General features: G+C 36.7%; 5 protein-coding genes across 6 annotated transcripts in view; 1 reads left to right on the top strand and 4 right to left on the bottom strand.

The window, feature by feature from the left end:
- Positions 1–429, bottom strand: part of LOC125195943 (F-box protein At5g46170-like) — a 3158-nt gene extending 2729 nt beyond the window's left edge. Inside the window, exon 1 of the mRNA XM_048094244.1 lies at positions 11–429. Coding sequence (XP_047950201.1) covers positions 11–112 — 102 coding nt within the window. The 5' untranslated portion in view covers positions 113–429. The remainder of the gene's footprint in view (positions 1–10) is intronic.
- Positions 430–1838: 1409 nt separating this feature from the next.
- LOC125195451 (F-box protein At4g18380-like) lies at positions 1839–3369 on the bottom strand. The gene has a single exon (XM_048093598.1). The coding sequence runs from the start codon at positions 3367–3369 to the stop codon at positions 2035–2037; it is 1335 nt and encodes a 444-aa protein (XP_047949555.1). The 3' UTR covers positions 1839–2034.
- A 3603-nt stretch (positions 3370–6972) lies between these two features.
- Positions 6973–9240, top strand: LOC125197420 (eukaryotic translation initiation factor 3 subunit G-like). Its single transcript, XM_048096157.1, has 2 exons — positions 6973–7378; positions 8600–9240. The coding sequence occupies exons 1-2, from the start codon at positions 7042–7044 to the stop codon at positions 9130–9132; spliced, it is 870 nt and encodes a 289-aa protein (XP_047952114.1). The 5' UTR covers positions 6973–7041; the 3' UTR covers positions 9133–9240.
- Positions 9241–11905: 2665 nt separating this feature from the next.
- Positions 11906–16403, bottom strand: LOC125195449 (ornithine aminotransferase, mitochondrial). Its single transcript, XM_048093597.1, has 10 exons — positions 16371–16403; positions 14826–14966; positions 14262–14492; positions 14037–14196; positions 13902–13957; positions 13610–13762; positions 13349–13446; positions 12980–13060; positions 12546–12779; positions 11906–12421 (listed from the first exon to the last, which is right to left on the bottom strand). Exons 1-10 carry the CDS (start codon positions 16401–16403, stop codon positions 12268–12270), a joined length of 1341 nt encoding a protein of 446 aa, XP_047949554.1. The 3' UTR covers positions 11906–12267.
- LOC125196198 (KH domain-containing protein At4g18375) overlaps positions 16237–19159 on the bottom strand; it is an 11828-nt gene continuing 8905 nt past the window's right edge. The window contains exons 6-9 of one of the 2 annotated variants that reach the window (XM_048094615.1): positions 19053–19141; positions 18861–18916; positions 18682–18778; positions 16237–18283 (exon numbers count right to left, since the gene is read on the bottom strand). In XM_048094615.1, the coding sequence (XP_047950572.1) occupies positions 18152–18283; positions 18682–18778; positions 18861–18916; positions 19053–19141 (374 nt within the window). In that variant the 3' untranslated portion in view covers positions 16237–18151. Of the gene's footprint in view, positions 18284–18681; positions 18779–18860; positions 18917–19052 lie in introns of both variants that reach the window. The other variant, XM_048094614.1, reaches the window with a different exon arrangement.

The following is a 19159-nucleotide window of genomic DNA, read 5'->3' as shown; positions in this document are numbered from 1 at the left end:
CGTCGCCGATTTGATTGAAGATCAGGAGGATGAGGGAGTCCGGCAGCCGGTCGAAGTGGTCGACCGGCTCGGGGTGGATTTTCCGGCACAGATCTGCTCCGATCGAAGCCATGGCTTTCAGCAACGGTTAGAGCTCCTCAGGAGCTGAAATAACCCCAACAACTTCGCAGGAAATACGCGAGAATCGGAAGGTGATTGAAGCGATTTTTGCGCGGAGAGATGTAATCGGAGAAATTGAGTGTAACAAACTCAATGGATCTGAGAGAGAAAGAGAGAGAAGGAGAGAGGGAGAGAGTTAATTCAAGGAATTAGGGTTGGAGTTGAATGAGATGAGGGAATTTGGGGGAAGTGAGTGAAGCTGAAGAAGAAGAGGGAAAATGGCGATGGAGGGTTGGTGTGTGTTGTGCGTTTCTTTCTTTCCTTTCTCTATTTTTTTTCTTTGCTTTTGTGCTTAAAAGAGTAGCGTTGATATACAGTTGAAATATCAAAACGACATTGCTCCCAGTCGTTTCGCTTCATTAATTTTACTACTCCCTCCGTCCCGGCTAAGATGACACATTCATTGACCGGCACGAAATTTTAGGAGTTATTGGTTAATGTGTTTAATTGAAGAGAGAAAAAGTGGGTGTAGGTCCTAAAATAGTGAGAGAAATAAAGGTGAATATGTTAATAGGAGTGAAAAAAAAGTGGTTGGGTATATTAATTGGATTGGTTTTCATGTTTTCAACCTTATCTATTTGCAATTTAAGCAAAGTTTTATCCAAAGATTAATCAGTGGCTAATTTAGGGATGAGCAAAATACTCTTAAACTAAATATCTGGTCAAGCTAAATCTAAAAATTTATCAATTTTAAATTTGGTTTGGTTTAAAATTTTAGCAATTTTTGGTTTTTCAATTCGGTTTGATTCGGATGTATAAAAATGTAAGATATGAATTTATTTTTAATTATATATAGTAGTATATTATACTTGAAATAAATTTTATTTGAGTTGATTTATATTAATAAATGTTATGGTATTTAGATATTATGAAGATTGCTATTTTTTTGGATATATTAATTGATGATAAGATATGAGTATATTTTCATGTAGTATTAGAAAATATTGTTTTGGATTTTTTTTAAATTTTTTTTATTTTTGGATACATTTGTGTAGTTTCAGTTTTTCGGGTTTGGTTTTAGTAGTTTGGATTTCATTTTTTTCCTAATTTTGGATATATTTGCTTGATTTTGATTTTTCAGTTCAAAATGATTTTTATTGTTAAGATTTTGATTTTTCGAATTCAGCTTATTAGATAATTCGGTTTCATTCAATTTTTATTTCGCAAAAATTTGGTTTTTTATTCGGAATGCTCTCTCCTAGGCTAATCCAAAAAATGGAATTTGTTGGATCATAGCAATAATGGTCATTCTTTGATGTAATGAATCTCTAAAGGCCAGATTTAATAAAATTTTATCAAAGAAAAAATTATTAAATTTTACTCGTAATGGACTGGCGATGGAGTCGATCGAGCCTATTAGCTATAGAATACATTTATGATAGAATAATACTTACTACATCCATCATTGGAACCAGATTGACAAAATCATTCAGTGTTTAATGCAGATGCAAAGGGATACAATAGTCTTATGCAATGAATTGGGGATCCAAATATGCAATTTAGGGCAAAACCATGAAGCGGATCACCTGCTCCGAAATACCGATACATTTTCTACTCCGCACTCACAATAAAATGGACTCACCATAACTTATTAAAATTGCTTATGTTTATAAGATTATTTTATTTTATTGTGAGTGTGAAGTAGGAAATGGATCGGTGTTTTAGAGTAGGTGATCCGCTCCGGCGAAACCATATGCAATTGGAATGAGAACTTAGTAACCAAGCAAATGTCATACAACAATAAACTAACAAAAACAAAAAACTACTCCATATTGGAATGTAAAAAGCAACAGAAAACAGAGAACAATTCTTCAACCACTTCAAAAATGAAACTACCTAAAACAATGGTGTCTTCACCCTCAACAAGCCCCTTCTTCAGAAAGCATTTATATTAAGGCCGTATATCCTCCTCTCCTTCGCCATCACCCTCGCAGGATCCCCATACGGCCCCTCGAACGCCGACACAATCCAATTCCCCTCCTCTTCCGCCCAGCTCAGCAGCGGCCCCACCGGCATCTCCCTCTCCCTCGGCCTGATCGCGATCAGAGTCGCGCCCTTCAGCACCACCCCCTCGGGCATCTCGAGGCGAGGAGCGTACCACAGCTGCACCTCCAGAGACGGAACAGCAATCCTCGTCGACGACAACGGCGCACTAGTAAAAGGCCTCGCCCTCATCTCCTCCAGCTGCTCCCTGTCCATGGTCAGAAGCCCCTGCCCGTCCGCATCCGTTAAAACCAGAGTTTCCAGCGTTTTGTGCTCCGCGATCATCGGGTGCAGGAGGTGGTGCCTGGTTGAGGTTGCGATTAGCGAGTTCGCGATCCACGTAACGCGCTGCTCCAGGCCTTGTTCGCTGTAGAATGACTCGTGTAAGCTGTCGAGATCGTCGTCGTCCAATTCAGCATCATCGCAGCTGCAGCTTCTGTCTGCGACGCTTGAAGCGGCGAGGATCACGCAGCTTTCGAGCGTGGAGCTGTATTCCGCCTTCAATTTCAGCAAAACGCCGTCGTTTATCGCGACCTCCCCTGCGGAGAGCTCGATCCACAGCCGCTTGATTTCGGTGAAATTCTTCATAACATTCTTCATAGACCAGAGACTGACCGTCTCATCATCATACTCATACTCATCATCATCATCATCATCATCATTATCATCATCGTCATCATCGTCATCCTTCAAAAGCGGAAGCAGGCACGCCGAGGGGATGATGAGCTGAGCCAGCGACAGCAGGGGATTGAAGAGAATGCGGAAGAAGGAGGCGATCGGGTGGTGCGACGAAGCAAGCTCACGGTCTTCCTCCTCTAAGGTTATGGAGCCGACGTGGACAACGACGTCGTCCACTTGAGGAGCGATGGAGTGGAACCGCCGCGAAACGGCGCAGCATCGCCCCAGCGCTGTGGCGTCTCCGATTCGCTTGAAGATCGAGAGGATGATCTCGTCCGGCAGCCGATCGAACTGGTCGACCTTCTCGGGGAAGAATTTCCGCCACAGATTCGCCACAATCGATCTCATACTTGCAGCAACAGCTCGAGCTCCTCCGCAGCCAAAATTGAATCTGCAAAACTCAATGGAGAGAGTTAGAGAGAGATAATTTGTGGAATTAGGGCTGGAATTCGTTGAACTGAGAGGAATTTGGGGGAAGTAAGAAGGAGAAGGAGGAAGAGCAAAAATGGCGGTGTGTGTTTGTGTTTCTTTTCTTTTCTTCCTCTGCATTTTCAGAGCCAAAAACAGTTGAAATTTATAACGAAAATTCACCCTTCCATTTTTGGTATTTTCGATATTCATTTCTTTTATTTTTCTATTCTATTTTTATTTAGTAAATAGGTGTAATTACTTGCTTTTTCCAGCAATTCGAGTAACCAAAATTTCAAAAGCCTATTTTAGTTATATTTTTTTTCTAGTAAATAGGAGGAATTCTTTTGCTTTTTCTAGTATTTCGCGTCATCAGATACCAAATCATCGGGTATTTTTTGAAAAAAATGACAGATGTGATAATTGCGAAAATTACAGACTTCATGATTTGTAATTAAAATTTTCAAATGTAGGATGAAGCAAAATTTGACCATCTTTCATGTTTTATTTGTCAGTCGTCTTATTTTTATACTGCATGACTCAACGACCGTTGTGCTACAGGTCCTTGGCCATTGTGTGTTCCGAAGGCAGCTGCTAGGGCGTCTCTGTCGACCTGCTAACTTGTTTCAGTGGGTCCGTTTCCTTAATTCAACATTTTTAGTCCTTCATAATTTGTAATTTAATTTACAAAAATTATAAAAATTTGACTATTTTTCATAATTTATCTAGCAATCATCTTTTTTTTTTTAATATTTTTTTCTAGTAATGAGTCACCAAAAATTCACAAGTCAATTTTAATAATGTGATATCAATTTTATCTGTTCCATAAATGTATTCACGAATAACTTTTAGGGGACATTTATAGACCTATACAAGAAATTGTTACTACATTTTAAAACAATAAATAGTTTTATATGTTTTCTTTTAATTTAAGGGGCAATATAAAAGGGTGTGGAGAAAAAGGAAGTCGCAGTTATAGGATAATAGTACTCCCTTCGTCCGCGAATAAGAGTCTCGTTTTGTCATTTTGGTCCGTCCGTGAATTGAAGTCCCGGTTCACTATTTCTATAAATGGTAAAAGGTCTCATATTCCACTAACTAATTTCACTCACAAATCATTTAAAACTACTATATAAAAAATGAGTTCATATTCCACCCAAATTATGAAATTATGATGTAAATTGCTTGGATTTTATATTTTTATTTTCTCTTTTTATTTATTAAGAATTCAAAGAAACGGCGGACTAATGTAGGGTTGAGGCCAGGGCAAACTAATCCCATTTACCGTCCATGAGACTCGGAAAATTTTATTTAAATGTGACATTCACACCTTTTGCCGACTTAAGAATCGGAAAACTTTAATAAATTCGACATTTAGACCTTTTGCCAACCCCATGACACGATAGCTCCACTCCACCCCTTTAGATTTTTTTTTTTTGTCCGCTTTCTTTGCTAGTAATGGTCATTGCCCCGATTTTATATTTTGTGGTGACAATGACCTATTTTACTACAGACCCACAAAACCCGTTTTCTTATTTCTCACTGATTTTTGGTGTAACAATATAAAACGTTTAAATAAATATGACATTATTATTTGATACTCCTAGCATATAAACGTGTGTCAATGAGTGTCATTAGTAATGAACGATGGGCAAAAAACTTCTAAATTAAAATCCTAAAAAAGGATGGAGCGGAGCTGCCAGCCTGCCACAAAATTGTCGAATTTAAGAAAGTTTTCTGATTCTCATAGACAGACAATGGGATTAGACAGCCTTCAATTCTGCGACGACTTCCGTTTTTAAAATTTTAATTACTGATTTTGGTGTGATAAAATTAGTATATAACATGTCTAATTAAATATTGGACTATGATTTGATACTCTTAGTATATAAATGTGGGGCAATGACTGTCACTAGTAATGACCGATGGACAAAAAACTTAAATAAATTAAAATTCTAAAGGGCTTGAGCGAAGTTGTTACAGTGTGTCGACAGAAGCTTTAAATGTCGAATTTAATAAAATTTTCTGATTGTCATGGGCAGACGATTGGATTAGTCCGTCTTCATTTCTGCAATGACAGTAACTTTTTTCTATATCTGACCCACGAATTTCGTATTCTAAAATGTTCTCTAATTTTATGTGATAATATAATATCTAAATAAACATGTGATTATGATTTGATACTTTGAGGTCTTAGCATTAAACAAATATGCATGATTAGATTGGGGCATCATAAAAATTCAATGAATTGTCTATCAAACATTTCGTTTTAATGACATATCTAAAAAAAGAAAACATTTCATTTTTAATGGATAGAAAGAGTATTTATAAATTAATTTTTTAAAAAATATAGTATATTTATGCATTACTATGTGTAAATGATTATATATTGAAGTTTAAAAATGAATCGTTTCTTTTAAGATATTTTCTCATCGTGTTAATATTTTATCTTTCTCAGTTTAATGAATATTATGATGAAGATAAAGAATCAAAGATAGTTTTTTTATTTGGTGAATATTCATCCGTTGGTTGAAAAGTTGGCCATACTTGAAAAAAAAAAAAAAAGAAGGTTGGCCATACTTGTTGAAGTCACATGCTTTTATTTACAAATTAAATTATTTAAGAATAAAGTTAAAAATTCAGGAAGTTTGTGAGTCAAATATTTATGGGATTCAAAATGGATTATTTCTTTCATATTCTTTTAAAATTTTGTCATTTACATTTTATAGCATGGCTTACAACATTCATCACCTCCACTCACACACAATTTTAATCATTTTATATCACCTACAATGTGAATATTTACTAATGGTAAAAGTTCTAATGTGGAATTTGAAAGTAAATATGTCGAATGTAATGAGAAATTCCTTACGCAATGTCTTGATTGACTCGATAGAACAACACAAAATTTTCTACCATGCTTTGTACTGATACGTTTAGCCTTTTAAGGGGTGTGGAAGTTTACTGGAGAAGAAACTTGTTTGTCTGGGAGGAACTTTTGATCGAAAGTCTCTATTTAACCGTGGGTCATATGTCCGTGATTGAGAACGAACACAATAAAAGAGTTTGGGTGTTCGACAAATCCAGAGTCTTTTCTGTTTCTAATTTTTATTTGCAGGTTGATCGTATGATGGGAAATGACAACAATCAGTTTTACCATGGAAGGTTGACGTTGAGTAAAGTCGCCCCACCACGTGCGCAACTCTTGGTGTGGTTTATCTTTCAGGGGCGACTCAATACAAAAGACAGATTATTCCGTTTTGGGGTCCCTGGAGTTGAAGATAATCTATGTGCTTTTTGCAAAGAGGAACCAGAGACCATCGATCATGTCATTTTTGGATGTAGGTGCTCAAGTAGCCTTTGGTATTTTGGTTGCGGTTATTGGAATCTATCCATCTACCTGGCCAAAGACCCAACTTCGTGCTTTCATAGCTGGATGGGCACACCTTCTTCAAGTTTGACATAAAGCTTTGGACCTCTCTCTTCTACGCGATAGCATGGTCCATTTGGTGGCTTAGGAACAAAATTATCTTTGAGAAGATGGTCCCGAATTGGGATATTGAATAAAAGGTTACTACTTTGGAGACTAGGGTCGTGGATCAAAGGGTGGTGTCCAAATTTTCCCTTCCTACCAGGGCAAATGTACGAGGAGTTGGTCAAGACTCAAGATTATAAGATGGTCAGGCTACAAGCTTAGGACCAAGAATGCAATAAAAGATAATTGAGGAGATGACCTTCTTCTTTCTCACTGCCGAATCCCCCAATTCATTTCTCAGCCGAAAATCGAAACCCTAACTTTTTGCGACCTTGAAAATGGTGAGGGAGGAGCCAGCCAACAAGATGCGATGGGGGGAGCTGGACGAGGACGACAGCGAGGATCTGGATTTCCTGCTGCCGCCGAAGCAGGTTATCGGCCCCGACGCGAACGGGATTAAGAAGGTTATCGAATACAAATTCGGCGACGACGGAAACAAGGTTAAGATAACCACCACCACGCGCATCCGCAAGCTCGCCAACGCTCGCCTCAGCAAGCGCGCCGTCGAGCGCCGCTCCTGGCCGAAATTCGGCGATGCGGTGCACGAGGATGTCGGCAGCCGCCTCACCATGGTTTCCACGGAGGAGATCCTCCTTGAACGCCCCCGCGCCCCTGGTACAACCGTCTATCCGTTTACGATCGCTATCTCATTTGTAACTCCTGTTGTATTACGCGATGATTCAATTTCTGTTCATTATTGTTGTGTGCGGGGTTTTATTTTGGGGAGAAAAGGTCGTGATTTCGTAGATCCTGATTTCAATTTTGGTTCTCTCTAATTTTGAGATCTAGCTATGTGATCGTGCACTTGGAGTTGGCACAATTCACTTAGTAAAGTTTTTTACTTGCATTGTATAGAGGAATTATGGCATACTGGATCCATCTGTTTTCATCTTGTGTTCCTTTACTTGTTTGAGGATGAATTGGATAGTAAAATAAGAAGTGAGCTAGTGTGAGGCTTAATTGCTTTCCTGCAATACCTACAGCATGTCTATCTAGGCACAGTAGAGTTTTGCAAGGTTGAGATTGAGCCCATAGCATGGTTTTTTGCTACCTTTGAAAGTTAATCTTTACATTTCTTATCTTTAATCGCAAAGTGTTATTCTATTGACGATACAACCAGGGTGTCCTTTGATGTGATCACTTGGTGTTTTTAGTCTCTTTACTAATTAACAGGATGAGGCATGCCCATTGCCTAGTATGCTTTTATTGAGGGGCTCATTAGTTTTCGATGAGCCACAACTAATGCTAACTGACCATGTCATTAGTGATTACACCATCTTGAATTGATGACTGATTATTCCTTAAGATGGATACTTGTTGAAATCTGCGTGGTTGGTGGAGCAGATTAGATAGGGCTAAACTCATGATTGCATGTTTTATTATCTTACATATATTATGTGATTGGTCATAGATAAATTCATCCATCTGATAGATGTTTCAAACAATTATAGCATGTTATGCGTCAAAGTGTTCTTACTTTTGTGGATCTATTTTCTTTCTTCTGATGTCATTGTTCCCTTTCCCACTGACCACTGTTATTACTTTTTTTTTCAAATCTTACCTTTAAAATGATATACTAGGGCTGTCACCGATCATCTGTTAGTTATTTTGACTCTAGAGATTACTACCTTAATTTGCAATGTAAGCGATCTACAAGGTGCTTCATTGTGACATTGCTCAAGCAATTGTTTCTGTGGTATTCAATGTGGTAGTTATGGCATTTATGCAGTGTATGGTAACCTTATTGGCCTGTTTATCATTCAAGGTATCTGTTGTGTTCTGTTCATATATGTAGTTATGTACTCATGCTCATGTAATTGATGAATCGACTAATAGGTACCAAAGCAGACGACGCTAAATCTGGTGGCGATCCTTTAGCTCAAGTGGGGAAAGGAGGAGCTGTGCTCATGGTATGTAGGACTTGTGGGAAGAAGGGTGACCATTGGACCTCAAGATGTCCGTACAAGGATCTCGCTCAACCAAGTGACACCTTTGTTGATAAGCCACCAACTGAAACTAATCCTGCAGCAGGTGGCACAAAGGGTGCTTATGTTCCTCCTAGCATGAGAGGAGGTGTTCCCGAGAGGAGTGGTACCGACATGCGGCGCAGAAACGAGGAGAACTCGGTCAGGGTTACCAACCTTTCTGAAGACACAAGAGAGCCTGACTTGCTTGAGCTTTTCCGGCCATTTGGTTCAGTTAGCCGAGTTTATGTTGCCATTGATCAGAAGACTGGGACAAGCAGAGGTTTCGGTTTTGTCAATTTCGTCAACAGAGAAGATGCCGAGAGAGCCATCAACAAGCTTAACGGGTATGGGTATGACAATCTCATTCTAAGAGTTGAATGGGCTGCTCCTCGGGCGAACTAGTTGTTGGAATGAGTGATTGCACCTAATGAAATACTACTATTAAGATGAAGATTAAGACAGTTTGTTTATTTGATGAATATTAAGTTCAAGATTATTATAGTTTCTTTATTTGGTGCATAATTCATGCATTGTTTGAAAACTTGGCCCTACTCCCTTTGTCCTTGAAAAAATATCTCATTTTGTTACTATTTCGGTATTTATGCAAGTCAAAATATGTTTTCAGATCATGGATGTATTCCATAAGTTTTTTTTTTATTAAAATTTAATTGTTTGAGGTTTTCTTTTTATTAAATTTAATTATTTGAGGTCAGAGTGATCTTTTTAAAGTTATTTTTACATCAATTCAAGAAGTTTGTGACTTTGTATCCCCTCTTTCTACATAAAAATAATCAAGTTTTTCAATTTTGATCCATTTACCAAAATTCGACTAGTAACATTCTCCCTCAAATGAAATGGGGTTTATTTTCAATTAATAATATTTCAAAACCATTTTTTGCTCAACATCTCTTCTCTTACTATATTAATTAATTTTGTATTAAGACTCATAGCACCGACTATTAATATATTTTTCATGAATCTTTTAAATAAAATTTTGTTGAGACTAAATACAAAATGAGTAGTTATGCAAATATTAATACCACACACGCACGCATATAATTAAGTTTACATTATTTAGGCGACAAATGTAACAAAATTATTCTGAAATCAAATCACATGCAATATTATAAAAATATACATGTGCACATAATAACACCACCTAATACTTCCACCCCAAATCGCATAAGATTACAAAAGCTGTGTTATACTTTAAACTAGTGATCATTTAGCAAAAACACACTGGTTGTTTAATAATTGGAGCATTATTTAAAAATGATTAAAACTATTGACCATTTAACAAAAATGGGATTAAAAAAAGATGTGCAATTATCAACTGAATGAAACCAGTAATAAAGAAAGATATCCAATCTTTTTGAAAGATTTTTTCCTTGCAAATAAATTAAGTGGAACATGGGTTTAAAAAAGAAGTGTGCAATTATGGCAATGTAGGGTAAATAGGTATCAATCATCATGTGCAATTGTGAAAACCTTAAATCTAGGATCATATTTATTTATGTGATGCTAATGTCCCATTTTTTAATTGTATTTTTAATTCATTTAGCCTTTTTTGTAGGCATTTTAATCAATAATTAAAAAAGATCCAAAAATTTCACAGTTTTCAAGTAGAAATCAATGGAGCCATGCATTGCCGTGCAAGCCGTACTAAACAAATAGAATCAACATCGCATGAAAAACTGGATCAACTAAGACCAGCATTTTTTATTTATTTAAAATTTTTAATATTTTAATAATGAAGAGTCATATTTAGACATTAACTTTTAATTAAAGTTAGTTAAAAATTAATCTTGACATGTACAGATCTACTCTACCTCCAATTATAATCCTCTCAAATATTTCAAAAAAAAAAATCCAAAAAATAGTGAAAAAATATCTTAGGGGTAATAAACTTTGTCTCTGTCACTAGAAGAGAGTATTAATTTTTATCGGATACCGCAAATGAATGTAATCAGATGCAAACTCTAAATATTGTACAAACTGCAAATTATGATCTGGACTGTTAGAAAATGTCAACAAATGACAAAATAGTAGTAACAGAAAATGTCAACACATTGTCACGGGTGATGTTGTGTTGATATTGTGTTGACATTTTCTGTTGCTACTATTTTGTCATCTATTGATATTTTTTAAGGGTCCAGATCATAGTTTGAAGTTTGTACAATATATGAGTTTGCATTTTATCACTACCTTATCGCAAATACACAAAACTCATCTATCGGAGATTTTTTTTATAATTCACTCTTAATTCAATGATTTTATTAATTAAAATGTTATGTATAATTTGTGGCACTAACATTAGACCTACCAAATTTTCATCCACGATTCTATTTTTGGATTGCCAACACTTCAAATTTTAGTCGCAATACCAACAATTCTGTCACAAATTTCAACCTTCGAAATTAATTAAAGAAATAGAAGATTCAACACCATCTAATTTGTCCGACCAATAAATTGGAAAAAGATAGCAAATGAAAATGTCTACCTCAAAAGAATTCTCTCCTTTTCATTTAAAATTTTCCCTCTCTTTTAGGTCGGGAATAATCATATTAATGGTCCATGTAATGTTCCACCATCATATTTTTATCATATCATTTATTTATTTGCTTAATTAATTACTTAAATGTTTGATAGATTCCCTTGAAAACAACTTTTGGAATTGATAACATAAAGATGAACCCATTCCCATAAAACCTTCTTCACTGCCAATGGGAAGAAGACATTTGAAGCCCCACGTTAACCACAACTTGATCTTATTTATTCCACATCTACGTTAATGGGATATAAATTTTTATGGACTATAGTTCAGAATTTTAAATGAATTTTTTTCAATCCAATTGCTTGGGCTTTAATAAGAGATTGATGGGCATGCTATGAAATCATAATCTCATCAAACATTCCCATAAACAATAACGACACATCAACCTCATGTCACATTCCTTCATCATTTCGCATTTTGCATTTATTTCAATTTTTTTGATAGATTTTTAAGACTTTTTTACAACTGTGTGTAAATTACAATGGTAATTTTACTTTGGTTAAAAATAGATTTAAGCGAAATAGATTTAAGACAGGTGCAACGTCGTATAAAAATTACACACAGTGCCAACACAACATTGCAGACCCTCCGACATAACGAGTAAAGCTATAGCCAAAGAGCTACCAAATTTAGCTGCATTATTGGAGCTACCAAGTTCAAGAGAATCGTTACGCAATACATTATTCGTAACTAAAAGGGCGAGAGCTCCAACGAGAACGGGCCCACACTCGACCGCGCTACCTGATCCTATCTAGCATTGGCGAAGAATGTGTTTAGGTGTCCACATATGTATTATCTAGTTAAGAAACCTATATATCTGAAGGCTGTCGATGGTAGACGAGGGTTGGGCCGGGAGGAGTTGGAACGGATAATAGCAGTCGTATAATCGAAGAGTGTTTTGAAGGGCCGTACATGTAGCATCCGCATGAGGGGGATTGCGGCGTCTGAGCCTCCTCTGTTTATTAATCTTGGCCGGTTCGTGTTCAAAAAGAATCACACGGGTCGCGTCCACATCGGTCACACACATTGGAAGCTGTATGAGAAGAAGCGGTAGCTGGCTTCTCTTTCTTGATCTTTGGCAGATCGAGTTCCAACACGTCCTGCAAGGCTTTCGAGCCCTCTTTGAGCTCATCCGAACTGATGAATAAGGCGGTGTCGAAGAATTAGACATTATTTACCATTAATACAGATTAAGTAAAGAAAATTCAAAACCATAACTGAAGCTATATAAGATCAGGAAGCTGCCAACTCGACTCCCTACCTTATCGAGAGTGGAGGGGTTAGTCGGATAATGGATTCGTGAGTAGGTTTAGCGAGAATTCCTCTCTCTTTTAGCTTCAGGCATACATCATAGGCGGTTGCGGGGAACAAGGCTTTGCTATTGAGCTCGACAGCGTTGAACAAGCCTCTCCCGCGCACTTCTTTTATAAGGTCGGGGAATTGCTTCTGAATTTTCAAAAGTTGTTCTCTGAGCTCCTCTCCCAATTTTGCAGACCTATAATAGAAACGTTCGAATCTCATAACAGCTTAAATTCGAAAGGGGTATTCGAAAATCCAATTGGCAGCGTTTAAGACGAGATATGGTTGGTTTAACTTGAAAAAAAAAGCGTACAAATGGAAGAAACACAAACACAAAGATTATCATATGATAAAATTCAAGAATCTCAGAGACTTGATAATTGGATTGAGTGATACCTCTCGGCCAGTTTCTCGTCCCTTATCACATCCAGCGATGCAATAGCAACTGCACTCGCCAAAGGATTCCCCCCAAAGGTGCTGCACGAAAGATAAGAACACAGATGATAGACGATAGACAGTAAGATTATTCTTAATAAATACACAATCACTACAGAAAATACTGGTAAGCCTCTAAGGCTCCATCTGCAGTGGATCGAGAATTTTGAAACCGTCTTCATCCCTTAGAGAAGGAAATGAGCATCGTATATTGACAATTTTGAAAGAGTTAATGTTTAGAATCCGACACAAGTCATAAGCTCGAAAATAATCAACAGAAGAAGCGAGTGAGAGATGAAAGTGGACATAGAATAGCTTCAGATTACTAACCTTCCGTGCTCCCCGGGCTGTATGCAGAGCATAACATCTTTATCCGCGAGAACTGCACTAACTGGCAGCATTCCACCACCCAATGCCTTTCCCAATATCTTAACAAGACAACCAGTGTGAATCATCGAGAATGAGTGATTATCCAAAGAGAAACGAACAAGGATAATGTGTGATGCATGTACTTGTCTAAAGATTCAAGGCAATGCAGAAGGGAGGGGAGTTTGGAATTAATTCATGTAATTGTAATCAACAAGTTCTTACTACGACGTCGGGGCGAACATTTTCCCAGTCACAAGCCAGAACTCTCCCGGAACGTGCTAAGCCACTTTGTATTTCATCAGCAATCATCAGAATATTGTATTTTGAGCAAAGGTCTCTAACAGATTTCAGATAACCATCGGGAGGAATGACGACCTACAGAAAACAAAATTGTCATCAATCCTCAAAATCATTTAAGACAGATGTCAGTAGGAATAGTAAACGATTACGAGAAAATGAGCCATATTCACATGCACAAAATAATCCAAATTTTCAATCCTGAGAGATGAATTACCCCTGCCTCTCCCTGAATAGGCTCAAACAGAAAACCGGCAATTCGATCTCCTTTCTCTGTCAACATAAGATAAAAAGATTAGTTTACATCACCAGATATCAAAGTCCTTAAAAATGCAAAAAGATTTTGCGAAACCTTTGAATAGCTTCTCAAGTGCTGCAGAGTCACCAAAATCAACTTTGAGGTGGCCTGGTAGCAAGGGCCCAAAACCACGGGTTGCATCATTATCGCAGCTCATAGAAATAACAGCTAATGTACGACCGTGAAAGCAGCCACAACATGAAACAATAATGGCCTGCCATGACCAAAGTTTCGTTAAGCATGACCACAATACAGTGAAATAGCTAAAAAGTTCTATACCTCGTCTCTTGGAATTCCTTTTTTGAGATATCCCCACTTCCTTGTTAACTTCAGTGCTGTTTCTACGCCTTCTGCACCAGTATTCATTGGCAGGACCATGTCGTACCCGAACATACTGGTCAGACGCTCAGCAAATACGGGAAATCTGTCATTGTAGAAGGCTCGGGAACTTAGAGTAAGCTTTTCGGCCTGTTCCACCATTGCCTTCATGATCTTGGGATGACTATGTCCCTACAATAGAATCATAGTTTATAAGTTATTATTAAACCGATAAATAACATATGGTCAGAATAATCAATCTACAAGACTATAACACATTCGATTACCACCCTTTCTGTGCCTATTGACATTGAATGAACAAGAATGAATACGAAGAAGGCACTCATGATTGGAAATTATGATTACATGTGAATACGTACATAGTTTCGTGGTATCTTCAAGAGGTTTTTGTCTCTAAGGTACAAGTATAAGGTTTTTCAATGAAAATCAGGATGAAGGGTTCATTGCAAGAAAAACATGGCAAGGAAAAAATGCAAATACATTATCTTTTGTTCTGTGTAATACCTGATTGACTGCAGAATAAGCTGAGAGGAAGTCTATATATCGTTTGCCTTCCGGGTCCCATATGGATGATCCTTTGGCTTGAGAGAAGACAACTGGAACAGGATGGTAACTGCAGCACAACCACAGGCAATCAGCGTTACGCTAAGACAACAGAAAAAACTGTGAAAATCAAACTGCATACTATTCTTTCCGTCTCAAAAATTAAATTCAAATGAAAGAAATAAGTACTAGTCTTTTCGTCTCGATATATGTGACATTTCTTTTGAAAACAAGTTTTTAGATGTATTGTTTAGTTAGTCAAATGGATAAAGAATAAAGTAGGAATGAGAAAAAAAATAAAGAAAAAAGAGAGATGATAAAATTAAGAGAGGGATAGAATATACCATCAAAATAAGGATGATTCAAAAAGAAATACGCGTTGATTATGGTGGGATAGAAAAAGTATAAATAACAAGTGTATATAGCAAATACTACAAGATTTGTCCATAAAAATAGTTTTGTTTTCTTTTAAAATTTAGTTGGTGTATCAAAATTCATTTTTATTTATTTATTCTAAATTTATCTTTAATAAAAGGTGTTAATTGTTCACTACGAATATTTCAGCAACTTTTTTTTATTTATCCTTTTTAATCCATTTTGATTTAAAACCTTATCCGTAGTAGTGGATGTAAACTAGAGTAGTATATGGTCCGCAATCATTACTTACTTAAAATTCAAAATATTACTCGTAAGTATCAATCATTTGTGTGAGAGTGAAATGTGTTGACCAATTGTAAACAAAATAATAATAAAATTATCCCAAATCTCTTTACATTACTATCTCTTCATGCTTATTTTTAAGCAATGGGTCATCTTAGTTGGAACAAACTAAAAAAGAAAATGGATCATCTTCAATGGGACAGGAGTATAATAATAGTCAGTAAAAATTTGTAGGAGAACGAATGTGTTACTAAAGCACTAGCAAATAAATCAATATTTATTCGAATCACAACTTTGGCTAAATAACATCACTCTTTACACAACATATCACATATTGAATCTTCTACCGGTACATACACAACGACCTACGTAGATCGATGGACTTACTCACCTTAATCGATACAAAGAGGTATGCTACCACATTGAACACAATCTTGAGTGTTTATAGCACAGTATGATCCAAAGAATAAAGTCAATAACTTGTGTCACACAAGTTTGATGGTTCAAGCAAGCTAAACATCCAAATTCAAGACCTTGTCCAATGATACTACAAGATTTTGTACTAATATTTGGACAGCTCTTGACCTGTCCGATCATCTTACATAAAATGATAAAACTCCCTCTTACAACAGATGCAACAGAACACTTTCTAGTTCTGGACTTTAATGTGTGAACTGTAAATTCACAAATGACACACATATCTGCTAACATATGTACACAAACTTCCCTATATAACGAAAATTTCATGATATGATACAAGAATATTACAACAATCTGGTTCAAACGCTTCACAAAATCTAAAATAGTTGCTTTAAACTGGATATATATTTACACCTTCGAACATACAATGAAAAGTCCCCATCTGCTGCCATATTCCATAACGGCATAACCAAATCTAAGACTAAGATTATGCCATCGGCAGGTAAGAAACTCAAGATCTACTAGAGTAACCCATCTGCCATAGCTTTCACAGGCATGGAGACCTTAATCGGAATAGACTAAGACACGATCATGTAGGGCGACTAATAGGGTTTCTTTCATGTTAAGAAAATGAAACGAGGGCATAAAGAGACCGTGTAATTAACTAATGAAATTTCATCAAAAGTGGGAAGCAATGCGAATTGGTATAAACCTGCTATACTTGAGAACTAGATATAACTATTCAATCTGCTATAACAACTAACAGACCACCAACCAACCCATAGATACCACAGATAAGCCATGGGTGAGAATCAAGCAGATTAAAGTACTCACCAGATCACGAAACTCTTACTCTGTTTTACTAAGAACAAAGTTGAGGAATATGAAAGAAGAATGAAATTGCACCAAAGTCCCCAACTACACGAGCATAACGTCAAACCTCACATATGCAGCAGAGCTTTTAGATTCAAGGATTATTCTGATTCAGAAACAGCATAACCTCTATTATTCAAAGCAGATATGTTAGATAAATGCAGATTAGAAATTATGCAAACCACTTGCACTAACTAGATTGAGAATGAGCAGTGCGGCCCAGATCTAAAGCCTATCGAGAATCTGAAGGTGAAGATAACAAGATCTGATATCATATCATTCCATAGATTAGACTGAGACAGACTTGATCTCGTGTACAAGGATGAGGACAGTATGTGAATAATAATAAGAATAATAATGTCAACACATAGATTAGGAAGAAAGTAAGTTTTAGGATCCAAAATCTTATTCACTCATAGTAGAAAGGACTACTTTAATGTCTTGATTGAATGAGCTAGGACTGATCTTAATATTCGTGTTTGTCGGTTCAGTATAAGCCTATGCAGGCCAGTAAAACAATTAAACAAAGGTACTAAGGGTCCAATTGATTATAATTGAAACAAGGTAAACTATAAACTTCCGAATGAAGATTATGGGTAACCGAATGTCATATTGTAACATTTTCTATTCCTGTAAAGAACATGTCAATGGACCTTCTAGAGGATTTGAGTAGAGATTTAGAGGACATGAAACAACATAACATTGGATCAGATTAGTAAGCTAACGAGGAAACCAACGCAAGCTATTCAACAACAGGCGTATTGGAATTTGTAGTTACGATTGATAGATATTGTCTTGCCAGAGCAGAAGCAGTGCATTTTATTAGGAGAGAGGTCATTCTGAGCTTATCACTAAAAGCATGACGAGCACGGAGAGGCACATGCGGAAGAGAACATTGATTAGAGGCACAACAATAAGACAGAAGCAGTAGCAGCAAGCAAGGAAGGAATACATAAGATTATGTGTCACGATCTTGAAAATCAAGTCAACATCCAATCATGCAGGAAATAAGATTTTAAGAAGAGTCTGACGAATGAAACGAATAGGAATGAAATTTCCTATTCTCTTATGATGCTGCTGCAGATGAACGAATATATCCTTATCATGCAGCCACTAGAGTTGATACCACTTAGAAATAGATATGTAAAACTTTTTAGAAGCCTCTTCATAAGAATCTGAATTCCTATAGAGGAGATGAGAATCCACCAGAAGCCTAAGAAGAAGATTGATCTCCACGAACGGGACCTAAAGGAGGATGAGAGAAGTAACCTTTGTTCACAAACCCCAGATATGAACTAGTTTCAACTTCATACGAATGGAGCTACCCTTGAACCTTAAGTGGCCATAATGAATGCTTGAATCAAGTTTTCAGCAGCACGCTTTTCCTCTGAGGTGCCAGATATTATAGCCACACGATCGCCTCGCGAAGACTTGGAATCTGGAATATCAATAGCTGCTCCAGATATCTAGAAAAGAATAAAGCATCCAGATGAGGTGAGCCAATGTGTGAATATGAAGGGCATATTGAACAACCATGAGGTCCACTCAGAGTCAAATAATTTGCGGTAAAGATTTGAAAAACGTCCAATAAATGAAAATTAATAGAAGGACAAGAAATTACAAGGTCAACAAGCATATTAAAAATTTTAAAGTACATACATTTAGCAATTAATAAACAATCGCATTCTAACTGGACTAAGATCACTAGGAATACGACAAACTTTTAACGTATTAACTTGATCAAGAAACAAAACTGAAACACATGTCAACACAATGACAAGTACGAAGTATGTGAGACCAGAATTAATAAAATATGAGAATATTTTCAATTTCACGCAAGATGCATCGAGAAACAACAATTTACCTTGCGTATATTCTCAATATTTGTGCCGCCTTTTCCAATTACTTTACCTATCGCATGTGCGGGGATGACCATTTCCAAAACAGATGGCCGAGACAACCTGACTTAAGCCAAAATTGTAATCATATAAGGGCATTATGAATAAAAACACGAAATAAGGACTCAAGTCATGAGTGGCTAACCCTGAATATAGTGATGCCGAATGTGAAGGCAAAGATCCATAGCCAGTGTCCTCCATCTATAAAAAGAAACCAAACAATTGTAATCAGGTGTTGCATATTAAAGACCTTGGACCAATACTCTTGGTAACAGCAAAATACAAATAACAAAAGTTTGGCATGCATATATTAAACAAAAAAAAATTAGAAGCATACTGATAAGGACCCATATCCATATCCGCGGGGGGAAAGTAATCGCAAACCACTGTCTGCTTCAGCTCTTTCGTCATAACTTAATGCAGCACCAGAGTGTCCACTATGGA

Source organism: Salvia hispanica, chromosome 6 (assembly GCF_023119035.1).
Source record: "Salvia hispanica cultivar TCC Black 2014 chromosome 6, UniMelb_Shisp_WGS_1.0, whole genome shotgun sequence".
Taxonomy (NCBI): Eukaryota; Viridiplantae; Streptophyta; class Magnoliopsida; order Lamiales; family Lamiaceae; genus Salvia; species Salvia hispanica.
Note: the sequence above shows the minus strand (reverse complement) of the source record. Positions and strands in the feature narration are given on the sequence as shown.